At 42.0% G+C, this 21,951-nt stretch overlaps 1 protein-coding gene across 17 annotated transcripts in view; it reads right to left on the bottom strand.

Annotated features, from left to right (window-relative positions):
- syne1 (spectrin repeat containing nuclear envelope protein 1) overlaps nt 1-21,951 on the bottom strand; it is a 371,674-nt gene that overhangs the window by 258,727 nt on the left and 90,996 nt on the right. For 14 of the 17 annotated variants that reach the window (XM_062977242.1, XM_062977181.1, XM_062977206.1 and 11 more), the window contains 4 exons: nt 20,398-20,445; nt 18,475-18,582; nt 17,991-18,128; nt 14,474-14,638 (listed from right to left, as the gene is read on the bottom strand). In XM_062977242.1, coding sequence (XP_062833312.1) covers nt 14,474-14,638; nt 17,991-18,128; nt 18,475-18,582; nt 20,398-20,445 — 459 coding nt within the window. The remainder of the gene's footprint in view (nt 1-14,473; nt 14,639-17,990; nt 18,129-18,474; nt 18,583-20,397; nt 20,446-21,951) is intronic. The other 3 variants (XM_062977205.1, XM_062977211.1, XM_062977265.1) reach the window with 1 other exon arrangement.

The following is a 21,951-nucleotide window of genomic DNA, read 5'->3' as shown; positions in this document are numbered from 1 at the left end:
CATGGGGTTTACACCTCAAACTTTAATAGCACTTGGATACAAACAAGTCAAATTCGCCACTAAGTTGCAAGAGCATCTGGGGGAAATGGGCAGATACCCAGAAATTAAAAACAGTATGACGTTTCTCACTCCAGCAAGTTATTTAACAAAGACAGATATCCCCAAATTTAGGAGATCCTTCATCCTGGCCAGATTCAATGTGTTACCATTAGCATTACTGCTGGATAAGTTTACAGGTATCCCCTATCATGAGTGTGTATGCCCATGTGGCATGGAGAAAGTGGAAACTACTAGGCATGTCCTTTTACGTACAATGTAATTTTTATAAGGATATTCAATCATAGAATCATAGAATAGTAGAGTTGGAAGAGACCTCATGGGCCATCCAGTCCAACCCCCTGCCAAGAAGCAGGAAATCGCATTCAGAGCACCCCCGACAGATGGCCATCCAGCCTCTGCTTAAAAGCCTCCAAGGAAGGAGCCTCCACCACAGTCTGGGGGAGAGAGTTCCACTGTCGAACAGCCCTCACAGTGAGGAAGTTCTTCCTGATGTTCAGGTGGAATCTCCTTTCCTGTAGTTTGAAGCCATTGTTCCATGTCCTAGTCTGCAGGGCAGCAGAAAACAATCTTGCTCCCTCCTCCCTATGACTTCCCTTCACGTATTTGTACATGGCTATCATGTCTCCTCTCAGCCTTCTCTTCTGCAGGCTAAACATGCCAAGCTCTTTAAGCCGCTCCTCATAGGGCTTGTTCTCCAGACCCTTAATCATTTTAGTCGCCCTCCTCTGGATGCTTTCCAGCTTGTCAACATCTCCCTTCAACTGTGGTGCCCAGAATTGGACGCAGTATTCCAGGTGTGGTCTGACCAAGGCAGAATATAGGGGGAGCATGACTTCCCTGGATCTAGATGCTATACCCCTATTGATGCAGGCCAGAATCCCGTTGGCTTTTTTAGCTGCTGCATCACATTGTTGGCTCATGTTTAACTTGCTGTCCACGAGGACTCCAAGGTCTTTTTCGCACACACTGCTGTCAAGCCAGGCGTCCCCCATTCTGCAGGACCAGGCAGCCTCCGCAGAACTCCGCTGCTCAGCTGCATTTACACAACAGATTTGAAATTCTTACATCATTAACATACAATCAGGAAACACATCTTGTGGAGGACCACAGTTTCTTAGATACCACTCAGTGGACCACCCTGGATCAATGCGCAGGGGATAGCCCTGACGGGGACAGTGCATCACCACAGTCACACTTATGTAATCATGCAAATGCTCCATCCCCAATCATAGACCAGGAGTAACAGGAACATCCTTGGGAGAGTAATGGGCTCTCGGATGTATCTCAATGGATTGTCATTGATGAATGCACTGGGGATGTTGAGGAGGAGGACAACACTTTACACCTGCATGATTCACTTCAACAGGAACACTCTTCAGGGGACATACACACTGTCTTGCACAAAAGGGACCCTGTCAATCCTCAAAGGAAACAGGTCTTGGTAGTAGGTGACTCCCTCCTTAGAGGAACGGAAGCCATCATTTCCAGACCGGATGGGATGGCTCGAGAAACATGCTGCCTCCCGGGGGCAAAAATACACCGTATCACTCAGAGGCTCAGCAGGTTCCTAAAGCCCCATCACCCTCCCCACCTTATGTTGATTCATGTAGGTACCAATGACACCGCTAGGCATACTTTTCAAAAGATCACAAATGATTTTCGAGCTCTGGGAACAAAGCTAAAACTGTATAATGTACATGTGATCTTTTCATCCCTCCTCCCTATAGAATCATAGAATCATAGAATAGTAGAGTTGGAAGAGACCACATGGGCCATCTAGTCCAACCCCCTGCTAAGAAGCAGGAAATCGCATTCAAAGCACCCCCGACAGATGGCCATCCAGCTTCTGCTTAAAAGCCTCCAAGTTGTAGGACACGGCTCTACAAGGGCCGGAAAAATAGTACAGGTCAATAACTGGCTCAGAAAATGGTGTCAAGAGGAGCATTTTGGCTTCCTTGACCATGGTCTACTCCTCCAAGAGGATGGACTACTGGCAAGCGATGGGGTGCATCTCACACAAGCAGGAAAACATCTTTTTGCACACAGACTCACAAACCTCATCAGGCGCACTTTAAACTAGATCCACTGGGGGAGGGGAACAACAGCCTGGCGAACACTATATTACCCACGACCACAGGGAACCGCCGAAAGGCTAAACGGAGGGCTGCACAAACACAGCAAGGACCAAGTACAGAGAGCACAATAATCCCAAATAAACAGTTCGAGGGGAGGTCACAGGGGCTTACATGTCTTTACACCAATGCTCAGAGCATGGGAAATAAGCAAGACGAACTCCAACTCCTAGCACAGCACCACACATACGATGTCATAGGCATCACTGAAACCTGGTGGGATGACTCCCATCACTGGAATTTAACCATTGAGGGCTATAACCTCTTTCACAGAAATAGAACAAAGGGGAGGGGGAGGGGGAGTAGCTTTATATGTCAAAAACAGTTATGTTGCAGAGGAAATGCAAGACTGTAATCCGGGAAACCAGCTTGAAAGCATCTGGATAAGAATCAAGGGAACCGGGACTCAAAAAGATCTTGTCGTGGGTGTCTACTACAGACCTCCGAGTCAGGATGAAGGACTTGATGAAGCCTTCTGTCAACAGCTGACCAAACAGGCACAAAGAAGAGATATAGTAGTCATGGGCGATTTCAATTATCCCGATATCTGCTGGAAAACAAACTCAGGCAAGAGTACAAAGTCCAACAAATTCCTCACTTGCCTTGCAGATAATTTTATGGTCCAGAAGGTAGAAGAGGCAACAAGGGGATCAGCAACTCTTGATCTAATCTTAACAAATGTGGAAGACATGATCAATACAGTTGAAGTGGTTGGATCCTTAGGGGCAAGTGACCATGTGCTCCTGCAGTTTGCAATACAAAGGAATGCTGAAACTAAGACAAGTCAAACACGCATTCTGGACTTTAAGAGAGCTGACTTCCAAAAAATGAAGGAATTACTGAGCGGCATTCCATGGACGCCGATATTAAAAAACAAGGGAGTTAAGGATGGATGGGAGTTTTTCAAAAGTGAAATACTCAAGGCGCAAATGCAAACAGTGCCAACAAAGAAGAAAAATAAGACAAGTGCAAAGAAGCCAGAATGGATGTCCAAAGAACTTCTAACTGAGCTAAAGCTCAAAAGTGACATGCACAAGAAGTGGAAAAGGGGAGAAATCACCAAAGAAGAATTCAAACGTATAGCCAACACCTATAGGGAAAAGGTTCACAAGGCTTAAGCGCAAAATGAGCTCAGGCTTGCCAGGGACATAAAAAACAACAAAAAAGGCTTTTTTGCTTACGTTGGTAGAAAAAGGAAGAAAAAGGAGGCGATAGGGCCTCTGCAAGGAGAAGATGGGGTGATGGTGACAGGGGACAGGGAAAAGGCAGAACTACTTAATGCCTTCTTTGCCTCGGTCTTCTCACAAAAAGAAAGCCATCTTCAACCTCAGCAACACGGAATGGACGAAGGATTGGGGGAAATCCAACCCCAAATAGGGAAACAAGCTGTCCAGGAACACCTGGCCTCTCTAAACGAATTCAAGTCCCCAGGACCAGATCAGCTACATCCAAGAGTATTGAAGGAATTAGCGGAAGTTATTTCAGAACCACTAGCAATTATCTTCGAGAGTTCTTGGAGAACGGGAGAAGTCCCAGCAGATTGGAGGAGGGCGAATGTGGTCCCTATCTTCAAGAAGGGAAAAAAGAACGACCCAAACAATTACCGTCCAGTCAGCCTCACATCGATACCAGGCAAGATTCTGGAAAAGATCATCAAGGAAGTGGTCTGCGAACACTTAGAAACAAATGCGGTCATTGCTAATAGTCAACACGGATTTACCAAAAACAAGTCATGCCAGACTAATCTGATCTCTTTTTTCGATAGAGTTACGAGTTGGGTCGATACAGGGAATGCTGTGGATGTAGCCTACCTGGATTTCAGTAAGGCCTTCGACAAAGTCCCCCACGACATTCTGGCAAATAAACTAGTAAAATGTGGGCTAGACAAAACTACGGTTAGGTGGATCTGCAATTGGCTAAGCGAACGAACCCAAAGGGTGCTCACCAATGCGTCGTCTTCATCATGGAAAGAAGTGACAAGTGGAGTGCCGCAGGGCTCCGTCCTGGGCCCGGTTCTGTTCAACATCTTTATTAACGACTTAGACGAAGGGTTAGAAGGCACGATCATCAAGTTTGCAGACGACACAAAACTGGGAGGGATAGCTAACACTCCAGAAGACAGGAGCAGAATTCAAAACGATCTTGACAGACTAGAGAGATGGGCCAAAACTAACAAAATGAAGTTCAACAGGGACAAATGCAAGATACTTCACTTCGGCAGAAAAAATGGAAATCAAAGATACAGAATGGGGGACGCCTGGCTTGACAGCAGTGTGTGCGAAAAAGATCTTGGAGTCCTCGTGGACAACAAGTTAAACATGAGCCAACAATGTGATGCAGCTGCTAAAAAAGCCAATGTGATTCTGGCCTGCATCAATAGGGGAATAGCGTCTAGATCCAGGGAAGTTATGCTCCCCCTCTATTCTGCCTTGGTCAGACCACACCTGGAATACTGTGTCCAATTTTGGGCACCACAGTTGAAGGGAGATGTTGACAAGCTGGAAAGCATCCAGAGGAGGGCGACTAAAATGATTAAGGGTCTGGAGAACAAGCCCTATGAGGAGCGGCTTAAAGAACTGGGCATGTTTAGCCTGCAGAAGAGAAGGCTTAGAGGAGACATGATAGCCATGTACAAACATGTGAAGGGAAGTCATAAGGAGGAGGGAGCAAGCTTGTTTTCTGCTGCCCTGCAGACTAGGACACGGAACAATGGCTTCAAACTACAGGAAAGGAGATTCCACCTGAACATCAGGAAGAACTTCCTCACTGTGAGAGCTGTTCGACAGTGGAACTCTCTCCCCGGGGCCGTGGTGGAGGCTCCTTCCTTGGAGGCTTTTAAGCAGAGGCTGGATGGCCATCTGTCGGGGGTGCTTTGAATGCGATTTCCTGCTTCTTGGCAGGGGGTTGGACTAGATGGCCCATGAGGTCTCTTCCAACTCTACTATTCCACTTGTCACTTCTTTCCATGATGAAGATGACGCATTGGTGAGCACCCTTTGGGTTCGTTCGCTTAGCCAATTGCAGATCCACCTAACCGTAGTTTTGTCTAGCCCACATTTTACTAGTTTATTTGCCAGAATGTCGTGGGGGACTTTGTCGAAGGCCTTACTGAAATCCAGGTAGGCTACATCCACAGCATTCCCTGTATCGACCCAACTCGTAACTCTATCGAAAAAAGAGATCAGATTAGTCTGGCATGACTTGTTTTTGGTAAATCCGTGTTGACTATTAGCAATGACCGCATTTGTTTCTAAGTGTTCGCAGACCACTTCCTTGATGATCTTTTCCAGAATCTTGCCTGGTATCGATGTGAGGCTGACCGGACGGTAATTGTTTGGGTCGTTCTTTTTTCCCTTCTTGAAGATAGGGACCACATTCGCCCTCCTCCAATCTGCTGGGACTTCTCCTGTTCTCCAAGAACTCTCGAAGATAATTGCTAGTGGTTCTGAAATAACTTCCGCTAATTCCTTCAATACTCTTGGATGTAGCTGATCTGGTCCTGGGGACTTGAATTCGTTTAGAGAGGCCAGGTGTTCCTGGACAGCTTGTTTCCCTATTTGGGGTTGGATTTTCCCCAATCCTTCGTCCATTCCGTGTTGCTGAGGTTGAAGATGGCTTTCTTTTTGTGAGAAGACCGAGGCAAAGAAGACATTAAGTAGTTCTGCCTTTTCCCTGTCCCCTGTCGCCATCACCCCATCTTCTCCTTGCAGAGGCCCTATCGCCTCCTTTTTCTTCCTTTTTCTACCAACGTAAGCAAAAAAGCCTTTTTTGTTGTTTTTTATGTCCCTGGCAAGCCTGAGCTCATTTTGCGCTTAAGCCTTGTGAACCTTTTCCCTATAGGTGTTGGCTATACGTTTGAATTCTTCTTTGGTGATTTCTCCCCTTTTCCACTTCTTGTGCATGTCACTTTTGAGCTTTAGCTCAGTTAGAAGTTCTTTGGACATCCATTCTGGCTTCCTTGCACTTGTCTTATTTTTCTTCTTTGTTGGCACTGTTTGCATTTGCGCCTTGAGTATTTCACTTTTGAAAAACTCCCATCCATCCTTAACTCCCTTGTTTTTTAATATCAGCGTCCATGGAATGCCGCTCAGTAATTCCTTCATTTTTTGGAAGTCAGCTCTCTTAAAGTCCAGAATGCGTGTTTGACTTGTCTTAGTTTCAGCATTCCTTTGTATTGCAAACTCCAGGAGCACATGGTCACTTGCCCCTAAGGATCCAACCACTTCAACTGTATTGATCAGGTCTTCCACATTTGTTAAGATTAGATCAAGAGTTGATGATCCTCTTGTTGCCTCTTCTACCTTCTGGACCATAAAATTATCTGCAAGGCAAGTGAGGAATTTGTTGGACTTTGTACTCTTGGCTGAGTTTGTTTTCCAGCAGATATCGGAATAATTGAAATCGCCCATGACTACTATATCTCTTCTTTGTGCCTGTTTGGTCAGCTGTTGACAGAAGGCTTCATCAAGTCCTTCATCCTGACTCGGAGGTCTGTAGTAGACACCCACGACAAGATCTTTTTGAGTCCCGGTTCCCTTGATTCTTATCCAGATGCTTTCAAGCTGGTTTCCCGGATTACAGTCTTGCATTTCTTCTGCAACGTAACTGTTTTTGACATATAAAGCTACTCCCCCTCCTCTCCCTTTTGTTCTATTTCTGTGAAAGAGGTTATAGCCCTCAATGGCTACATTCCAGTGATGGGAGTCATCCCACCAGGTTTCAGTGATGCCTATGACATCGTATGTGTGGTGCTGTGCTAAGAGTTGGAGTTCGTCTTGCTTATTTCCCATGCTCTGAGCGTTGGTGTAAAGACATGTAAGCCCCTGTGACCTCCCCTTGAGCTGTTTATTTGGGATTATTGTGCTCTCCGTACTTGGTCCTTGCTGTGTTTGTGCAGCCCTCCGTTTAGCCTTTTGGCGGTTCCCTGTGGTCGTGGGTAATATAGTGTTCGCCAGGCTGTTGTTCCCCTCCCCCAGTGGATCTAGTTTAAAGTGCGCCTAATGAGGTTTGTGAGTCTGTGTGCAAAAAGATGTTTTCCTGCTTGTGTGAGATTCACCCCATCACTTGCCAATAGGCCATCCTCCTGGAAGAGTAGACCATGGTCAAGAAAGCCAAAACGTTCCTCTTGACACCATTTTCTGAGCCAGTTATTGACCTGTACTATTTTTCCGGCCCTTGTAGAGCTGTGTCCTACAACGGGGAGGAGGGATGAAAAGATCACATGTACATTATACAGTTTTAGCTTTGTTCCCAGAGCTCAAAAATCATTTGTGATCTTTTGAAAAGTATGCCTAGCGGTGTCATTGGTACCTACATGAATCAACATAAGGTGGGGAGGGTGATGGGGCTTTAGGAACCTGCTGAGCCTCTGAGTGATATGGTGTATTTTTGCCCCCGGGAGGCAGCATGTTTCTCGAGCCATCCCATCCGGTCTGGAAATGATGGCTTCCGTTCCTCTAAGGAGGGAGTCACCTACTACCAAGACCTGTTTCCTTTGAGGATTGACAGGGTCCCTTTTGTGCAAGACAGTGTGTATGTCCCCTGAAGAGTGTTCCTGTTGAAGTGAATCATGCAGGTGTAAAGTGTTGTCCTCCTCCTCAACATCCCCAGTGCATTCATCAATGACAATCCATTGAGATACATCCGAGAGCCCATTACTCTCCCAAGGATGTTCCTGTTGCTCCTGGTCTACAATTGGGGATGGGGCATTTGCATGATTACATGAGTGTGAATGTGGTGATGCACTGTCCCCGTCAGGGCTATCCCCTGCGCATTGATCAAGGGTGGCCCACTGAGTGATATCTAAGAAACTGTGGTCCTCCACAAGATGTGATTCCTGATTGTATGTTAATGGTGTTAGAATTTCAAATCTGTTGTGTAAATGCAGCTGAGCAGAGGAGTTCTGCGGAGGCTGCCTGGTCCTGTGTCTCCTTCTATGGGTGACCTCCTTCCAAGCCTGAGGGTTGTCTACCTGTGAGTTGATCTCCCCATAAGGTTCCTGATCATGGTCATGGTGGTGTTGGTGTGATGCAGGCTGCAGATCTACAGCAGCGTGTTGTGCAGTGTCCAAGAAGAGCTCGAGTGCCTGAATGTCCTTAAGGGTCTTAATACGGTGCTCGAGCTGTTGGATCCTCTGCTCCATCAGAGTCATCTGTTTGCATTTGGAGCAGATGTAGTTGACTAGTTTTTGTGTGAAAAAGCAGAACATGCCACAGCAGGTGCATGTGGTGGCAAGTATTTGCTGTTGGTCCATCTCTTGGTGAGTGAAGTGACCGAGGAGGATTGTGTGTGTTATGGGCAGAATGCTATCCACCTTCCTGTGTGTGTATTTTTAAAGTTGTTTTCTTTATTGTATATACTGTAAGAATGTGTTTTACTGTAGTGGTGGGTTGCTTTCCTGCTTCCTCTCCTCACCTCTGTGTGAACTCTGGCTCAGAAAGCTTCAACAGGAAGCCAACACTTTCAATAACAATAGCCTTGCCTCACTTTCCAAACAAAGGCAGAACAGCAAGCCTTAATTACAGCTAGCCCACACTCAAGAATCAGCCCAGACGCAGGTTTTTAAAGGTAAAGAGTCCAACAAACACAGGTTTTTAAGGCTTTTAAGGCTATCTAAGAAAAGAGTAGGCAATCTAAGAAAAGAGTGCACACTCTCAGGTTTTTAAGGAAATATTAGACAGGCCTTACCTAAACCAAGGAGCAAGCTGCTTTCCTGCTTCCTCTCCTCACCTCTGCATGAACAATCTGTTTTTATTACTCCCATTGTGAAGAAAATCCCCGGCAGAAATGAAGAATATCATTTAAAACATCTTATAGAGCAGTGGTTCTCAGCCTGGGGTCCCCGGATTTTTTTTGGCCTATAACTACCAGAAATCCCAGTCAGTTTACCAGCTGTTAGGATTTCTGGGAGTTCAAGGTGAAAAACATCTGGGGACCCCAGGTTGAGAATCACTGTTATAGAGCATAGGGACACATCGATCCCTTATAGTGTTGCTAAGTTTTGTGTGGCAGTTATAAAAATAAGGAAGCAGTTTGTCAATGATTTTAATGGATAAAGTTTTAACTTATTCATTTGATTACCCATGGACTTTCTGCTTTAAATGCTGTGAATTTTTGGTTTTAATGTTGATACTTTTTAAAAAATGATTTTTAATGTAAAGTTTTGAAGTTTTATACGCTTGGTCTGTGACCATAACAATAACATTCATTCATTCATTTTGAGGATGTTTGTAAAATGTGCATATCCTTCAGGCATTTTGTGTTTCACTGTTCTGATAATGGCAACCACAGGGAAGGGAAGAGGAAGAATTGAAAAAGGAGCTAGGGCAGGTGTAACAATGGCAGCAGCAAAAGCAGGGCACAAGTAGTGAGAACAAGCTAGGGCACAAAATAACAAAACTACAACATCTCAGACTTGACAACGTTTACATGGCCTAGAGAAGCAGAGCTTCTAGAATTTTTAGTATAATGTTTTTATGGATGATTTTAGTAGCCTGAGGTCCAGGGAACTTTAGTGGTACAATTTGTATTTATTAAAGTTGTTGTATATTGTTTATGTAATGTGTTATTTGTTTATCTGTTTTATTTTTGCTTTGCATAATGTAATTTCTGTTTTAATAATTATTCGCCACTTTAAATCTCACCCATGGGAGAAAAGCAGGATATAAATAAATAAATAAATAAATAAAACATTTCAAAAGGATAGATGCAACAGTTTATATTGGAGATGATCCCTCAACATTTTTTTGCAGCAAAGAGTAAATTTTCTTGCTAAGGGGGGGGGGGGGAGTGCTTTGCATTAAACTGCCTGTCCTATACTAAATACTATGAGAAAGTAAACAAAACACAGATTGAAAAATACAGGACTTTGTCTACTATGAATATTCACAGAGACAAAAATGAGTAGCAGCAGGAACAGAATTTAAATATTTTTTCTAACATCCACTTTAAAAAGAGGACAGATTCAGTTGACCCTCAATTTTCTCTGGGGCTAGGGATTCAAGACTCCTACAACTGTAAAAAATCTACTCATTTCTACACTTCCTCCATATTTAACATGCACACAAAAATACCTGTACTAGCAGAATGGCTAGGTCCAGTGCACTCACTCAAAAGGGGACAGAATAGTGGAGTGACAAGAAGGATGGTGGCTAGTGTGTGCATCTTTGGGGCAGATGGAGGGAATGCTGCCACCATAAAAGGAGCTGTCCCAGCCCCTTCCCACTGCCTTTGCTCTCCTGATGTTGCTGCCATTATCTCAGTTACCTTTATCCACTCCTCCTCCCTTCTTGCTCCCTTTCCCTCCATCCCCCTGAAGGTTCATGTATCATCTGCCCTCCCTCCCTGGGATTCCACACCTATCCTCTTTCTACTGCCTGAGTGAGGGAAACTCTTCAAGCTCTGCCAATACTTGCCCACCCAAGCAAATGAGTGCATCAGGAATGTATGTGCACATCCATTTGCAGTCCTCCAGCCCATCCCACGCCCTACTCCCCCCCCCCCCCCCCGCAAACCTGGCCAAATGAATGAACAAGTAAGGAAAAACTTATGTTCCCTCCATCCCATTCTCTTCCCCCACCTGCCTGAGTAAGTGAGCCCTTAAGTGAATGTGTGTGTGGCAGTCATCCCACCAATCTGATTTCCTTCCAACACCACCAGTGTTATCAATATCACTGTTAAAAATATGGCACAAGACATCATTGGAGATGGGAGAAAATACAGAAATTTGTGAATGATTAGCCAGGTATGACTTTGAATTCATGAATAGACTCTGGAGCTACCTACCAGAACAGCCCACTCCCAGCCTTACTACTTGCTATATGAAAACGTAAAGCAGAAAAAGGTGGAACCAATGGTTACCATACTACTCCCCCAGCCTCTACTAAAATAGGCCTTATAACTAGAAGATGACATGCAAGTCACTCAATCCCATTTCCATCTTCCCATTTTCCTTATTTTCAGTTTTTCACAGAAAATTAACCAAAAAAGACCCTGAGGGTTTTAAAGAAAAACTATATATGACATCGAAGTACAAATCAAAAACAATGCTTTTGATCCAGTTTAAGTTTAAAGTGAGACTTCAGCCCACTCAGATGCATGCCTGGTGACTAGGTGAGCATGACCAACCTCTTTAGTAAGTGTGCAATCTGTCAAGTCCAAATCTTGAGATAATGCACATTATGGCACATAGGCATCCTCCTAAGTTTTTTTTAAAAAAATTGCTGACTAATGAACCAGAGAGTAATGAAGAATGTGATAACAGCACTCTCACTTCAGTCACATTAAGTACACATTTCTATATGAAGAGAGTCATGCCATCTTGTCTGAGATGACAAATTCATTCTCATTAATACAACTTCAAGAGAAATGAGACTTATGGAATTGCTTTCCTTAAATTGCATGTTCCTCTGAGCTCAGGTTTCACAAGATAGTAGCTCTTGAAACATACACTTTCCATAACAATGCACAATGGGAACAACAACATTTAATCCATTATATGGACCTCACTAATTATCTTTTAGACATTCCAACTATCAACGTTCTGCAGGGATAGGTATTTCCAGTGTATTTTATAATTGTGAAGATTATTTTAAAAATTGTCATTACCTCAAAGTTATAGAAATACGTATTTTATATGAGGGCATGTATTAAAAATTGAATTGTATTAAATTGTGGCTTCTCAATAAGATATAGGGGAAGTAGTTCTCTCATTCTGTAACTATCTGTGCCACCCAAACTGAGCGTTTTACACTCTGGATTCCCATTTTCCATCCCTCTCCTTTCAATCATTCCTTCAGGATAGAGGACTGAATTGGATACAACTTTGAGTGTGCCATACATTTCCATCAGCGTTGCCTCAGAAAAATCCTGCAAATCTCTTGGGAAGACAGGCAGACAAATGTCAGCGTGCTTGAGGAAGCAAAGACCACCAGCACTGAAGTGATGCTCCTACGCCATCAACTCCGCTGGACTGGCCACGTTGTCCGAACGCCCGATCACAGTCTCCCAAAGCAGTTACTCTACTCCGAACTCAAGAATGGGAAACGTAATGTTGGTGGGCAGGAAAAGAGATTTAAAGATGGGCTTAAAGCCAACCTTAAAAACTGTGGCATAGACACTGAGAACTGGGAAGCCCTGGCCCTTGAGCGCTCTAATTGGAGGTCAGCTGTGACCAGCAGTGCTGCGGAGTTCGAAGAGGCACGAATGGAGGGCTTAAGGAAGAAATGTACTAAGAGGAAGGCCTGTCAAGCCAATCCTGACTGGGAGCGCCTTCCACCTGGAAACTGATGTCCTCACTGCGGTAGAACATCCCCAAGACAATAGAGATGGAAGACAATAGTCCTCGAACTACGAGGGATCGCCTAAGTAAGTAAGTAAGCACATTTCCTCACAGCTTATCCACTGCAGAGTACCAGCCATTATTTGTATTGGGAAGGATTTGTATATATTGTAGATATGTCATGAATGCATCCAGCCATTTTTCATCTTCTGTCTCTAGCTTCCAGAATTCACTAATGATAAGTAAGCAATATACAGATCTAATGTGCAGTTCTAATTCTAATTACTGCACATAGAAGTGCATGAATGGACTCTATCATACATCTTCACATATCCCAGTGAACAAATTAAATTGCATAATTAAAATTCCAGTTGTGGTGAAAAAGTACTCTTTCAATGTTGACTATTTTGAAATGTAATCTATTACAGAGCATTAATTTGGAGGATATATCCACCAGATCAGATTAATCTGGTTTTAAGAGGAACTCATTGAATTTGGCATCCAAAAATAAAATTTCTGATCCACCATTTACCCCAAAACACAAAATAAACAAAATATTGACTTGTGTTCTAATAAAGAAGACACATTTACACTCTATGAGTGCATTCTTCTTTCTATGTGATAAATGAAAGTACAGTAGAACCCTGGTTATCTAATTTAAACGGGTAGACCGCAACTCGGGTTACCCGGATTAATTGGATAACCCGATTGTAGGCCCAGGCACCTAGCAGAGGAAGGAAACTTCTCCCTCCAGCAGGCGCTTGGACCCAGGGAAGTAAGCGCGAGGCATGCCGCTGCTTAGCAACATGTTTGGAGCTTCTCTAAAGGCAGTTTAGGAAGTTTTCTCCCTTCACCCAGCGCTTGGACCCAGGGAAGTAAGCGCGAGGCATGCTGCTGCTTAGCAACATGCCTGGCGCTTCTCTAAAGGCAGTTTAGGAAGTTTTCTCCCTTTGCCTGGTGCTTGGACCCAGGGAAGTGTGAGGCGTGCAGTTGCTTAGCAACATGCCTGGCGTTTCTCTAAAGGCCTGAGCACTGGGTGAAGGGAGAACTTTTCTCCTTTCGTCCGGTGCTTGGATCCAGGGAAGCGCGAGGCATGCCGCTGCATAGCGACATGTCTGCCGCTTCTCTAAAGGTCCAAGCACCAAGCGGAGAGGAAAGTTTCCTCCCTCCGCTCGGCATTTGGGCCCAGGGAAGCAGGCCACGATCGCAGGCCGCTTCCTCCGGCCTCTCCCTCTCCTCTCACAAGAAGGAGCTCCTTCTTGCGAGAGGAGAGGAGAGGAGAGGAGAGGGAGAGGCTGGAGGAAGTGGCCCACGTTCGCTGCTGCAGCAGCACTCGTGGCCTACTTCCCTTGGCCGAGCCCTCGCCCCTTAGGAAGCAGCCCATGAGCGCTTCTAGGCAGCAGCGCTCATGGGCTCCTTCCAAGGGGTGAGGGCTCCTTTGGGAGGGGGACGAGAGGGGTGGGGGGGGAGGTCCCTCGGATAATCCAGCAGATCGGTTCATTGGGGCTCGGTTTACCAAGATTTTACTGTAATAAGGGAATGATTCAGAATAAGCAATTGGAATCACAAAATAAAAAGCTCACTATAAAGATTATGTAAGAGTCTGCAATATTTAAGACTTGTGTAGTAAATAAATATAAAAACAAAAAGAGCTGCAATTTTTCAATTTAAATTCTTTGTACATTCAAACATGGATTTAGACTGCGTATATCAAGAAAATTGGTTAACTGTCTAATCTCCCATGTAAGGAAGGTAATACTCAAGGTTGATCACACTATGTAAGAAGCATGACATGTCAGGTGCCCAACCTGGATTCAGAAAAGAAACAAGCTGCCTTCTAGCAAATTACAATAAAAAATACCAGTGCTTTCCTTCTACTGTGACTTACAGTAGCATATCTCAACCTTCTTTATTTACAGCCTTAAATGAAACATATTTCACACCATGCCATGCTAGAGGAATTTGCATATTCATATTTTGAAAAGCTAAACTACATACACACCTTATGCTGTTCTAGTTTCCTGTGTATGACATTTGCTGTTTCCTCGTGAGCTTGTTGGATGATGATTTCATCTCTCAGAGAAGTCTCTGCTCTATAAAGCCAGGCACCAATAGTGCCTAAAGGAGCAGGGAGAGATTTATCAAGATGCAGATGCCATTCAAATAGCTGAAAAACAGCAAACAGAAAGATAATTAATATCATGGATAGTTGTCCTCGACTTTCACAGAGGTTGGAAACCCAGGATCTCTGCAAAAGTGGAGAAACTATGGATATAAATAAGACTCACTAGTGCTATTTTTTACACAAGGGAACTATTCTCTAGGCATTTTTGGTCCTCCAGCAAAATTCTCCTTTTTTTTGCAAGGGGGGGACACAAATATGTAGAGTATAACATAACCACTTTTCCTCATGAAGACGTTTAGAATATAACATAGGGGACTTTTATAGAACATATATTTTAATAATTTAACAAAAAATATTAAAAATTTCCATACATAATTGCCCTTGTTCCTACTTGTTTCTATCGTTTTTCCACTATTTTCTCCCTCCCCCTCCCATTCACCCCACTCCCTCCGGGAACAGCCATACATTTCCTTTATTGTTCATTCTGTTTGCTGTTGCTCTTAGCCTTGGCTTTATTGCCACTTTTCCCTTCCAGTTTCAGGGTAAAAACTGTTTCTTATTCAACCCTATTTTTTGCTTTAATAATTCCTCCATTTCCCCCTTTATTTTTCTATAGAATTCTTGCATCTTGGGACAGTCCCACCACATAAATGTTCCGGTTTCCCCACTGTTTGTGCCAACAGCTTTTAGATGTTCTTTTTGTAATATGGGCTATTTGCCGGAGGGTCCTATACAATTTCATATTTTTCGTTCAGTTCTAAGTCCTTTTGATTACAGTTTATTTCCTCTTTCCATGCTTCTAACAGAGTGGGTTTCAAATTATATTGATTATCTATTAGTTTGTTATGTATGAATCCCATAGTTCCTTTCCCTTTTTCAGTTTTCCATTGTATTATTTGATCCAACACAATTCTATAATTATATTTTCCTTGAAGTTAACCATAGTATGCTATGCTTAAAGAGAACATTTTTTCAGTCACATACAGCAGAGGCAGTAATCCACACATTCATACATTCACAAAGATGTAATCCACAAATGTAGAAGTACAACTGTATTTTTGGTCTAAATAATTATTTATGAAAACATGTATAAGCTGGCAGCTGAATAAAATAAAATAATGGAAGCAAATAAAGGCCTGGTTTGTGTCAAAACACGTACACCAGAATTTTGAAATCCAAAATATATATAAATAGTAGGGTTGGGCAAATTTTTCGTTAGTCCGTTAAATTCATTTCAAATTTGGTTCAAAAGCACTTTTGAAGCGAGTTTTGAAACATCTGCTCACTGCCTTCCTAATATTAAGAATTTGAATCAAAAAGCACCTTTTTGCGTCTGTCTCTGATGTCTTCGGATGTAGCTGTAGCCCCTCTGAGAGGTGAAGCCATGCTGGCATGCCTCTCAGCCAATCAGGGAGGAAGGAAAAGGGACAGAGAGGCAGGGCTATCATTCTGGTAGCATTTAAAAAAAATGTTTGAAAATTCCCAAAAAAATCAGTGGATGGGTCAAACATTATGAAACTTAATAGGCAAAGAGTTATGAATATGTGCTTCCATTCTGGCAAATTTCATCTCAATAGCTTTAAAAATTAAGCAGAACGAAGCCTCTGAATTTTCCCAATTTATAAAAGCATTGGGCTAAAGCAGACGTTTCTCCAATAGTACTATGCCCGCTTTAAAACTACAATTCCCAGATGTCCCAGGCCCTCTCTCCTCTTAACATTCCTCACCCCCTTTTGTCTTCACTTAAAATCATAGAATCATAGAATCCTAGAGTTGGAAGAGACCTCGTGGGCCATCCAGTCCAACCCCCTGCCAAGAAGCGGGAAATCGCATTCAAAGCACCCCCGACAGATGGCCATCCAGACTCTGCTTAAAAGCCTCCAAAGAAGGAGCCTCTACCACACTCCGGGGCAGAGAGTTCCACTGCTGAACAGCTCTCACAGTGAGGAAGTTCCTCCTCATGTTTAGGTGAAATCTCCTTTCCTGTAGTTTGCAGCCATTGTTCCATTGCATCCTAGTCTTCAGGGCAACAGAAAACCAGCTTGTTTTCTCCTCCCTATGACTTCCCCTCACATATTTATACATGGCCCTCCTCATGTCTCCTCTCTCTTCGCCTTCTCTTCTGCAGGCTAAACATGCCCAGTTCTTTAAGCCGCTCCTCATAGGGCTTGTTCTCCAGAACCTAGATCATTTTAGTTGCCCTCCTCTGACCATCGTGACCAAACTTTCATAAGGTATGTGAATTCTTGGAAGGTATGAGAAGTTTAGAGAGAGGGAGGAAGGGAGGGAGGGAGGGAGGGAGGGAGGGAGAGGTTTGACTGTTGGACTCCAATTGTGGCTTGATTCCCCACTCACCCACCCACCTGGGCAAGTCACACACTCTCAGCCCCAGAAAAGTCAATGAAACAGGAATTAGCATTTTCAAACCACGAACTGATTTCTTTATTCAGAGGCTGATGGCCATCTGTTCCTGGGTGATAAATGTCATTTCCTAATTGGTTCTGTCATAGAAACATGGCAAAATTTATGACACTGCCGGAACTTTGTCTTTGCGCAAGGGGCATGGAGCACATTATGGTTTGCTGGGACACTGTCCACCAATTTAACAAAGTTTCAGCCACAAAACAAGGTTTCTCAAATAGAACAATGACTTTCAAAGTAAAGACAGCCCAATGAAACAGGAAATAAGACTTTCAAACCAGGAACAGATTTCTACAATTATTAAAAAATGGTTTATTATAAAAGCTATGAAAATTCGCCAAAAATCAGAGAATAAGATAAACGTACTGAATTTTGGTGAGCTAGCAGTGTTAAATGGGTTCTACCACTGTACCAAGTTTGAAGAAGATAGCTCAAAAATGAGGGCAGGAAAGTCCTGTAAAGTCCCCCCAGTGCTGTTTTTGGCCACAGCGCATGCGCATCTGCCATTAACTAATTAATTTTAAATATTCCGAATATTCTTAAGTTTTGAAACTTTTTTGGGCCAAATTTTGGAAGTAGTTTCAGAAACGAAGTGCCAGAGCCCCCTACTTTAAAAGCAAGTTTAGTACTATTTTTTTCATGGATCGCTCATGCCTAATAAATAGGTATGTCTCCTTTCCTTTCCTACCCCTTTCCATGACCTATGTCTTTATACTAACTAGCTGTAGCAGTGAGCAATTGACAGGAAACTTCTCTTATCCTTTGACACAGAAAATGTTTTGGGGAAAATTCCTAATAGTTACTTATGTGGAGACAGGAGAATGTGTGATGAAAAACTGGGAAAAGCTTCCTGCAATCAGGGCAATTCTCAGTAGCTCCAAGTCAGCATGCCACGTTTTCCAAGATGTACTGTACATAGGAATTTATGTCCTAAAAACAGAAGGTCATAAAACATTTTCCTGAGTATACTTACCCGAGAAGTAACTCTGTCCCATGCCTGCTTCACTAAGGCTTGATCAAGTGATAATTTGCCATCCTTCCTTAAAGATTGGATTCCAAGTTCAATTTGTTTTCTCTTTACTTCATATTGTATTCTGTAATATTTAAATGACTGCAGAAAAATATGGATGTGAGATATTGAAGGAAACTAAGAATAAAAGGCTACTAATATAACCAAGATTTAGTCCTTTATAGTCCAGAAACAAACACAGATATAGACATTGTTAAAATCTAATACTCACCCACAAGAAGAAAGACAAGAAACATTACATTACATTACAAGAAACACCAACAAACATAATACAGATAAAATAAATGATAGACCCCTTTCATCATATGTTATCCCTAGAAAGTATTCCTGAGTCATCTGAGTTTCAGGGCAAGGGTGTGAAAGTCCTTGGCATGTCCCTGAATCCGGTACCTGGGCGGGTTACTTTGAAAACAAATTGTGATATTACCTGGTATTTTTCTTGCAAGCTCGTCTCCATTATTTGTGTCCTTATCAAGTCTCGTTCAAATTGTTCTACCCAAACTTTCAAGTCTCTTAACATTAGTCTGTCTTCTTTCTGTGAAAAGTATTAAAAATATCCCAATCAAAAATTGCATCTTGATTAAGAAATTAATGATTTAAAAAAGCAAAGAGCAGTTTAAGTCTTTTAAAGTGCACAATTTAACCTTCTGTTTTGTTTTGTTTCACTTTCCCCAATGACATCTGGATCTTAGAACTTCATATAGGATTTTAAAAAGCAAACTTTAAAATAGAAGTGGGCTAAGTGTGCCATTTTGATCACATATGTCTCAGAAGTATTTGGAATGGGTGGGGTAGGGGTCACAGGGCTTCCCAAGGTTTCTCGGCCCCCAGATTTGAACCGCCGACCTTTTGATCAGCAAGTTCAGCGGTTTAACCCACTGCACCATCCGGGGCTCTACATTAACTACATTTAACTATATTTACTTATATGCAAACTTATTTATTCACTGTCAAGTCTTCATGTTAGACAACCATCCAACTATGGCAATCAGTCCTGAGCAAAGCCACTGAATCAATGAAAAAATTGCAAGTCAACACACATTGATTCATGGGTCTACTCTCGTTGCAATTAGATTTAGACCTTAATATATCTGTATCTTATGCTCTTCCATGTTATAAAAACTCATGAATTGATGAATTAAATTGATGAATTCACTAAAAACTGAATTTCAAGCAGATTCATTACTCTATCATGTTTGCTATGCTTCCTGGTTTATATTTTGTTATCTGTTTGTTGTTGTCAGTTGATGGTTTTGCCATAAAAACTTAACTTTGCTGTGAAAACTTAAAACAAAACACTGGTTTTAAAGTTTGAAAGTTTAATACAGCAGCAGCAACAAAACAAGCTTAATAAAATAAATTGTAATTCAACAAATGAAAGTGTTCAGAAGTAGGTTTCTACAAGCAGTCTCTGCATACCTTTTTTTTTACTGGGATTCTTGCATTAGGTTCATTAAAATTTTAACTCACCACACTGATCATTATAATTTTATTTGCTAGTTAGTTCCCATTACTTTTAGAATTGAACATTTTGAAATGATGTTCAAAACCTCTCCTCAAAGTGAGTATAAAACTCACCTAAAATACATGCATAACAGCTTCATTCTTAGTAGTTGCATATATATGTGTGTGTATCAAAGTATATATGTTTGTTTGTTTGTCTGTCTGTACTACAGAGGCTGTTGCTAGAACTGGCCCTCTGGAATGTCACTGGGAAAGACAACTGACATGTAAGGGGAAGGGAGGAAGGGAAAAGCTAGAAAGAGAGCCATGTTGCCATGAAATCATGGAGAAGGGAAAAAGTGAAAAGAAAAAAGGGAAGGTGGGAAGAAATAAAAAGGAAGGGAAGGGGAAGGGGAAGGTATGGGGGAAAGGTATGAGGGGGAAGAAAGAGGAAAGGAAAAGAAGTGGGCAGCAGTCTCTCCGACACCTGGCAATGCTGGGCATATAGGATTGTTTCTTTTAAAAAGTAACATCATTATTATCATGTTACAAAAAAGTGCAATGTATGATAATTTAGGACCATAAACCCAAACTCTGACTAAGTCTCATCTTTAGCAATGGCTTATTCCCAAATTTAGCCATTCCTATGGAATACTGAAATGAGCTCCACACAGGGCTGTCTTTAAAGGGTGCTGCGCTAATCTGCATGGAAACTAATGATTTATTAGACTTTAGTATAACTCAAGTGTGTCAATATTTGAACAGCCCACTATATTTGGAAGATCAGTGAGATATATCATCAACAGTGAAGGTAATATAGCAAAAGGGATGAACTAGATGGGGTGCTTAATGTGAAACAATGCCAACTAATAAGTAAATGTAAATCCACCATGTTTGTTACCCTTACCTTGTATTTAGGTTTATAAAGAGCAAAAGATGGAACTTGACGTGGCTCCTAGCAGTATGAAGAAAAATGGATAGCAGGAAGGGCGAGAGGAGCAAATCATGAAATAAAAATAAAAGACAGCAAAGAAAGAGAAGTGTATTGAGAAATGTAGATACAAAGGCATTTGAGAGATGCTTCACTTTTCTCATCCTTAATCCTACTACATTATTTTTCCTTTCTAAGACTAATACCAGAGAACGTCTCTTTGGCTAAACTTGCACATACATTCACTAATGGGGAAAATTTAAAATTCTCCAGGTCCAATCCTTTTTCCTACTGGAGTCATATAGAAACTTGGAAGATGGAAGGCTCAACAGTAAGCTGTTGAAGCTCCTGGGAGCTATAAAACCCAGTGAGGAGTGGCAGACCAAAGACTGAGCAGGCTAGCATATCCTTCTGGATAGATGCTCTTCCCCTCTTCCCCCTGACTAACAGCTATTCATACATAAAAGTGGGCATAACATTTAGGGGAGAGCAGAATCCTAAGGCAAGTCAACAGTCATGGTATGAGATGCTTCTTACTAACTACACTTTACATATTTATCCCAAAAGAGTGAAGATGGCAGCAACTTTTTTGTTTCTTCACCCTAATGTGATCTAGGGAAAATAGAAGGGATATGTTTTGTTCTTACATTTTAAATTTACCTGTCCCCTATGAATATCAATCCAAGGAAAATTCTACAGATAGAAATCTTTCATACTTACCACACTTAGAGACTTCAGATAACTACTCATTCCCACTAGCTGAACTAGGATTTGTTGTTTTTTGAACTCACTTTTGAATATCTGTTATTGCTATCTATTTGTTAAATCTCATCTGAGGAAACTAATATTCTGTCAGTCAATGAAAATAAAATAAAAATAATGTTCATGCAAAATTGCTTAAAATAGTCAATGGAACAAAAATAGTATAAAAGAAGCACTCCAATGCAAAGAGCTAGAATGATTTGCAATAATTTTTGTCATACACTCCACACCTAATAGAGCGTTATCAGGTAAATAAGTTTATCATATCTCTAACACCTTGTGTGAAAACTTTAAATACCAGCTTTGTAGGAAGCATAAAAGTGCCCTTGCTTAAGCCACAACATATAATTGCTATAGACAATAAAGTTTTGTCCGGTTAGCCATAAGCATTTTCCCTAATAACATCTGCTTCTTTTCTTGCAGGTACATACTGTTCCCGTGGGATAGGCAGAGTTCTTCAATTTTGTTTCATTTCATCTGTTAACTCAGTCCATTCATTTCTTTTTCCTTACATAAACTTCTGAATTCTATTGGTGGTCCCTACTGTAATAGTCCACTGAATCACCAAGGGTTATATAACCCATTCACCAATTAATTCAGTGGGTCTGTTCTGGACAAACCTATACCTTTTGGTTAGGATTAAATATCACCACTAACCATATTACCAACAAATCTCTATCCAGATGATATAATAATATAACTTGTTCCCATCTAAATGCACTATAAATCAGAACCTGAAGAGAAAACAACAGGGAAACCATAGAACTG

The sequence above is a fragment of the Anolis carolinensis genome, chromosome 1 (assembly GCF_035594765.1).
Source record: "Anolis carolinensis isolate JA03-04 chromosome 1, rAnoCar3.1.pri, whole genome shotgun sequence".
Lineage (NCBI taxonomy): Eukaryota > Metazoa > Chordata > Lepidosauria > Squamata > Dactyloidae > Anolis > Anolis carolinensis.
This window is presented reverse-complemented; position numbering and strand designations above follow the sequence as displayed.